This window comes from Phaethon lepturus, unplaced genomic scaffold (assembly GCF_000687285.1).
Source record: "Phaethon lepturus isolate BGI_N335 unplaced genomic scaffold, ASM68728v1 scaffold55981, whole genome shotgun sequence".
NCBI classification, from domain to species: Eukaryota; Metazoa; Chordata; class Aves; order Phaethontiformes; family Phaethontidae; genus Phaethon; species Phaethon lepturus.
The window spans coordinates 1-6225 of NW_010518148.1; the positions used below are offsets into that span (position 1 = coordinate 1).

General features: G+C 43.1%; 1 protein-coding gene across 1 annotated transcript in view; it reads left to right on the top strand.

Annotated features, from left to right (window-relative positions):
* Positions 1 to 316: 316 nt before the first annotated feature.
* Positions 317 to 6225, top strand: part of LOC104628116 (coiled-coil domain-containing protein 30-like) — a gene marked incomplete at both ends in the record, with an annotated part of 24751 nt that continues 18842 nt past the window's right edge. Inside the window, 4 exons of the mRNA XM_010296598.1 lie at positions 317 to 406; positions 1219 to 1384; positions 3105 to 3176; positions 4172 to 4287. Coding sequence (XP_010294900.1) covers positions 317 to 406; positions 1219 to 1384; positions 3105 to 3176; positions 4172 to 4287 — 444 coding nt within the window. The remainder of the gene's footprint in view (positions 407 to 1218; positions 1385 to 3104; positions 3177 to 4171; positions 4288 to 6225) is intronic.

Here is a 6225-nt window from a genome sequence, read left to right on the forward strand (position 1 = left end):
CCAGCACTTGGCCTTACTAAACCTCATACAGGCTCTAAAAGGAAGATACCAAGGAGATCACAGTTTTTTTTTTAAAAAAAGTAGTGAACCCACAGGATTCCCAGTACTAGTTGAGACAACTGAGGGATTTTCACAAGGATTTGGGGTAACTCTGGTTGAAATGTTCTCCTTATATTTTAAGAGTATAAAGTATGGTTACAAAACGCCTTCTAATCAAGATATGTTGAAACTGAAAATCCTACACAGTGGTGTTGAGGGATACATGGCCGCATGCGTTCTCGTGGTGTTGATTTTTTAAAATCTCTTTCTGCGCAAGGATGAGTTTGATCACATTCATCAGACATTAGAAGATGAACTCCAAGAGCAGCATGAATCCACACAGCTTACTGGAGAGACAAGGAATAAGGTAATACACTTGCACATTTTCTTGCTGATGACTTGGCACATAGCTGAGATTTAAAGCAACGGGTCTGTTCTTAAGCATGCTGTGAGGTTTTTTATTGCTTTTAGCTGATGAGATGTGAGCAAGCTCTGAACTTCAGGCTGTGCAACCACAACAGCCTTGTGCTACACACGAGTTACTTGCTTCTGCTGAGAGCCAGGGTTAGCATCTCGCCAGCTTTGGGTCAGGGCTAGCTTGTAAGCACTTGCCTGCCTTTGGTATGTCAAAGATGTCATTGGAGATGAGTGGACCAAAGTCAAAGGGGTGAGAAATAGCTTTTTATATCAGCTGAAATGACTTTTCTGCAGAATCCCAGGTCAGCAGGAGAGTCTCTGGCTCTTGCACTCTAGGAGCAAGACTTAGTGGTGCCAGGCTGGCTTGGGGCTAGCTCTCACAACAGCCATGGGACCACAATTGACTTGGCCTTGGAGCAGACTCTCATGGGGTGTGGTGGAGCCCTCTGCTTGGAAGACACTTATATGTTATGTGTTTGAAAATGTATCTTAATAGCATTGTCTCAGGAAGGGAAAAACAGAGCCTTGTGTAGGGCAACAGCCACGGCATGCTGTTCAGCACCTGCTTTTTGGCATGTGAACATGGTGAAGAGGGTTATCCACTGCATGTCTGTCTTCTGCCTCTGCAGCAGCCTCCCTGAGTTTGCCTGCTTTCTGTTTGTGTTGCCACTCTTGTTCTGGTGGGTCAGGAGTAGTGCCGCGGGGGACCTGCCTTGGTCACATCACTGGGAGGGTTCTCTTGTTTCTGTTGGAGCATTAGCCCTTGTGTTTCAGTCCTACAGGGAGGAGCTGGAGAGGGAACAAGCATCACATGCAAGAGTTGAACGAGATCTGGATGAGGCCACACAGAGGCTGCTGATGGCCCAGGAAGAGATCCGGAGGTTGACGGACGAGCTGGATGAGCTAAGACGGGAGCAAAGCAAAATAGGTAAGCACTTCTTTTGTGGCCATTCCTAATTACTGGGCTGCACTTAACCCACCCTGGTTAGCGTAAGCCTTGAACATCTCGCCCAGGGGAGTTGGAGGCAGGCTGTCCTGTGTCCCGTCTGCTTGTAATGTGGAACAGTCAGAGTCAGATATTAGCCTGGTACCTAGGAGGTCTGAATGCAGTTGTTAACAGTCAGAAATCAATTAATTCTGATGGGGAAGGCTGAGACATGGGGTTATCTGATCCATGATTACAGCAGCAGTGTCTTGACTGACTTCTCCCTGGCTCATATATAGGGAGAAATTCATGCCCTAGGAGGGGTTGGAGAGGAAATGGTGACTTTGTCCCGAAACAGAACAGCTAAAATACTGTGTACACAGTGTTAGTATGGCTGGACTGCTCATCTCGAGGTTCTTCAGATGCTATGTTTGGGATGCTACCTCATTATGAGTTGTTAGCAAGTGCTCATAACTGGAGCTTATCAGCAGTCTTGAAGTGACTGGTTAGATTCTCATCACTGCTAATATTTGCATAACCTCCTTATTTCAGTAACTGTTGTTGACCAGCCCTTAAGTATAAAAATTTTTTAAAATACTGACTGTAAAAATAAACAGTTTTCTGTAGGGGAATGAAACTACTTGATAAAGCTCCTATTGGAGTGGTCCTGAAAGCCAGGTGCTCCACTGCTACCTCCTACAGGAGATGTCTTGAGCAAAACACTGGTTTCTGGATGCTTTTTCTCTGGATTACTTACATTGTCCCAAAACCTGTGATGCAGAATTTCAGTGGAGAACAGCAAAATGTGAGGAGATAACATGTTCCTGCCCCATGTGCCTTTGCAGAGACTGACTCACTTAAGGGGGCTGGTACCACCTGTGTGGGGTTTATGTGTGAATCGCAGGTCCTGATGCTGACCTTGCAGCTCATGCACAACGCTCAGACCTAGCTAAACCTTCTAGCCAGCCTCCAAACCCATCGTTTACAGCCTTTTAATAAAAGCAGGGAAATGAGCACTCTGCGGGCATCTGCTTTGCGTATCGATTGATACACGTGCGTCCCTGGGGATGGAGCGAGCGTTGTGTTGCAGCCTCCAAACAGTACTGCTTCTCCAGATCACGGACAGGCTGCAGTGTGCGACTCTTCTCAGTGGATCGCAGCCTGCGTGGGGAGATCTGTGTTTTATAATCTCCTTAAGTATCAAATGAATATAAGGCTTTCCAAACTGTGAGTAAGGGTTTAATGCTTGTTATGTCTGTGTGGTTTATTATGCCGTGAGTATTAGCGTGCAAGATTAGCGTTATAACACCTTAGTGGCTTCCCGGATGATGTATATCTGCATGCCTTCTCCTCCCGATGAGCTTCAGAGCCAACTGCTCTGTAAATAAATTGATTTTCTAATACAAACCTAAAATGAAATCTCTGATCTTTAGTAAAACTCCACTTAAACAGTGTATTTTCGTTCAATGATAACTTGCAGCTGCGTGCTTGCATTGAAGAGAAAATAAAAGATTGTGGCTGACCATTTGTAGCCCAGTTATTGCGTCTTTGGTGATTAGAGATTTTAAATTGTGTGGCTAGTTGTCTGCTGCTTTAATTTTTTTTTCTTTAGTTTTCCTTCAACTCTGTATTTAACAAAGTGCATAAAAAATATTGCAGGGTTTAGTGTTCAGAAGCGTACAAACGGACTGCCACAGCGAAACTGTCTCTGTTATCCTTGTAGAATCTGCCTCATCGCCAGCCTTGCAAGCACCCGAGAGCCGGGAAGAAGGGGTGAACGAATGGAGAGAGAGTGGTAAGTCATGCTATTGGCAAGCAGAGAAGACCCAGAATTTTATCAAGGCTTTCCGTAGTGGTAAATAGGCTTTTCAGCAAAATGAACACTTTAGTAGAAGGTGTTCCTTACCTTTTATTTTAAATTACAAAACAGAAAATCCAATGTCAAACTCCTCGTTTGAAACAGGGGTTTAGGGTTGTGGGTTTTTTGTGGGTTATGGTTTTGGTTTTTTGCCAGATTGTGACCAAGAAAGAAGATATGTTTTTATTTTTGCCTGAATAAAAGTCAAGTTCAAGCTGAAATTTCCTGTGCCCAGCATTAAGCTGAAAAGGGGAAAAAAACCTTCTCACTGGTTTTTATTAGGATACCAGTGTATACTCAGACACGTTTCTGTCAATGTGCTCCAGATGCAAACACTTTTTCCTGTTTCTTGCATTTGAAATACTAGATAGTCTGCATTAATTGGTGTGAGGGTTGCATATGTTTATTGATTCAGACTTGAGGGGTTGGGGTACAACCATAATTTTTACTGTACTGGCCATTTCATAAATACTAATGCTGGCACAACACTGATAGGTTAACTGCGATTGTGTTTCTGCTTGTAGCAAATCACAGTTTTTATGATGAAAATAAGAAATATGGCTGTTTGGGTTTTTCAAAGCTTAGCCTAGTTGTTTATGAAACTCATACCTAAATATCTGAGGTGAGGCATTTTCCATGATCTAGGGGTAAACTGAATCCCTGGAATAACTGTGGAGAGACTCCTGTGCTCCTATAATAAACAGCGCTGCTATTGAATCTGGATCTCCAGAAACATAAACCTCTACTATGCAAGTAATAGAATGTGTTCCCATGTGTGTGGGGAGCTCCCCTCTGTGCTGTGGCACACATACACCTGTCCATAAGGGCAATGCAATTTCAGAAACCTTATTCATGTGATAGCCCCCCTCTGAGCTTGGTGGAGGTCGAGGTCCAAACCTGTGTTGGTGACCCGTTTGTTGTGTTCTGCGCAGACAGGACTGAGCTACAGAAGGCCATGGAGCACAACAGCAGACTGGACAAGGAAATTCTGGCACTGCGAGCACGCGTCCAAACGCTCGACTTGGAAAGAAAAGCGTTCCTTGATTTGGTGAGTACCCATCTCCTACTGCTGGATCTGCTGGTCTGCCGTGGCACCACTGAGCCTCTGCGTAGCCGACACTCCTGGGCTGGCTCCTGATATTCAGCCCTACTCCTTAATCTGCCCTGCCTCTCTCTTTCCCCTCTCTTTTCTGTAGTGAGTCCTTCCAGAGCTGCTGTTCTGATTTTTCATGGCTCATGGAGTAACAACCTTTGAGAAACAGGCAGAATAAATAACCAAAGAGTGTTTTAAAGCAGCTGCTGTTACTGCAGCCCTGAAAAAAAGCAGCTCTCGTAGCATCCTTCAGTGCAGGAAGAGCTCGATGCTTTGCTGAACGTGGAGGGGGCTGTACGTGCTCAAACTGAGTATGTGCTTTAGGGCTCGCAGTGTAGGGCGCCCAAATACGTGTTTTCCTGTGCCCAGTGTACAGGCTCAGCTTGATGCTTTCTGTTACTAGCCAACGTTTGCACAAAATCAAGTGGGTAAACAGGATAAGCAACATTTCTACCTTTCGTTGAAGACTGTTACTAAAGACAGCAAATAAGTTTAGTCTAAAACCTAGAATTAGCTATTTTTTAAACAATTTTTAATTTATGCTTATGCTTTGATACCTCTCAGCCTCCTTGGCTTTTTAATGTAGCTGTGTTGATTTGCTGAGTAGAAGATAAACTTAATCCTGTTCATTTTGTATGGGCTTTAAGTGAATTACTTTTAGTTAAATACTTGATGTAATAAATTTGGGACTCTCTAAATGCAGTAATCGTCATCAACAGGATAGTTCCTTGCTGAGGTTGCCAAAAGTGAATGAATATAACAGTCTCTTTCCCATTAAAATGTGTCATTTGGCACAAATTCTGTTTCTGTTCTTCACTCTCAAACTCTTTGTATTAGCCCTTCAGCAGCCTGTAATTGGTTGCCAGCAGCCTATAATTACTTACACCATCCCAGCACAGATAGCTCAGCAGCTGTCTGGCAGGTCTCTTGGATTAAAATGAGTATTTTTAAATTATATAAGTATCTCTGAGAATACCATGCCCATCTCTTTACAATAATATTAAAGATTTACTTTCTTGGCATATAATTTATTCACATTTGAGGATTTAAAAATTTTAGTATGTAGTTCTGTTCCTTTTATGTTTAAAAAAGTTGCTGGTTCTTCCTTAGCATAGCGTATAAGCTAATCTCAAACCTTGTATTTACAGGACAGTCTTTCTGGGCCTGCAAAAAAATATTATTTAGTTCATATCCCTCCCTTTACACCTTTTTTTATTCCAAGTAACATTTTCTTTGCTTTAGAACATTGCTTCTTTCAGTTGCTATGTATATACACACACATACATATATTTAAAAATACCTATAAAAAAAGAAATATATGTATACAAAAAATATACAGATACATGTAAGGTATTGTTTACTATGTACAGAAAAAAAATTTAGCCAGATTGAGATCACTTCCAACCAACCACGTTGCTAAGCCAAAAGCATATTACCTTTATTCCCTAGGAATGAGGTTTAACTGTTGGCATAAAAGTTAGAAAACCACGATTTCTGATTTGTAGAAGCTGAAAGTGTACTTTGTTACGAGCCACAGAAGTTCTACATCCTGGAGTCTTTTTTTCTGCCTGTGAGTTATAGATAGCAGGGTGAGGAGCAGGATGGCCAGTTGGCTCTGGTTTGGTGGTCTGTGGGAGACCGACCTCGTCCCTGCCGTGTGCTCTGCCAGTTGGAGTACTGAGCCTTAACCGTGCGGGATCTGGTGTCTGTGTGGCATAAGTGAGTCCGTGTGAGTGGGCTCTGCAGGATGGAGGCTGAAGAGGCTGAAGACAGGAAAAATGCATGCTGAGAAGGTGGTGTGAGAAAGCTTTGCAAGGGCTGATAGCTCCAGAGACTAGCAGTGCTGTTAAATCTGCAAAAAAGGATAAACGTGGGACACCAATGGTCTGCTGA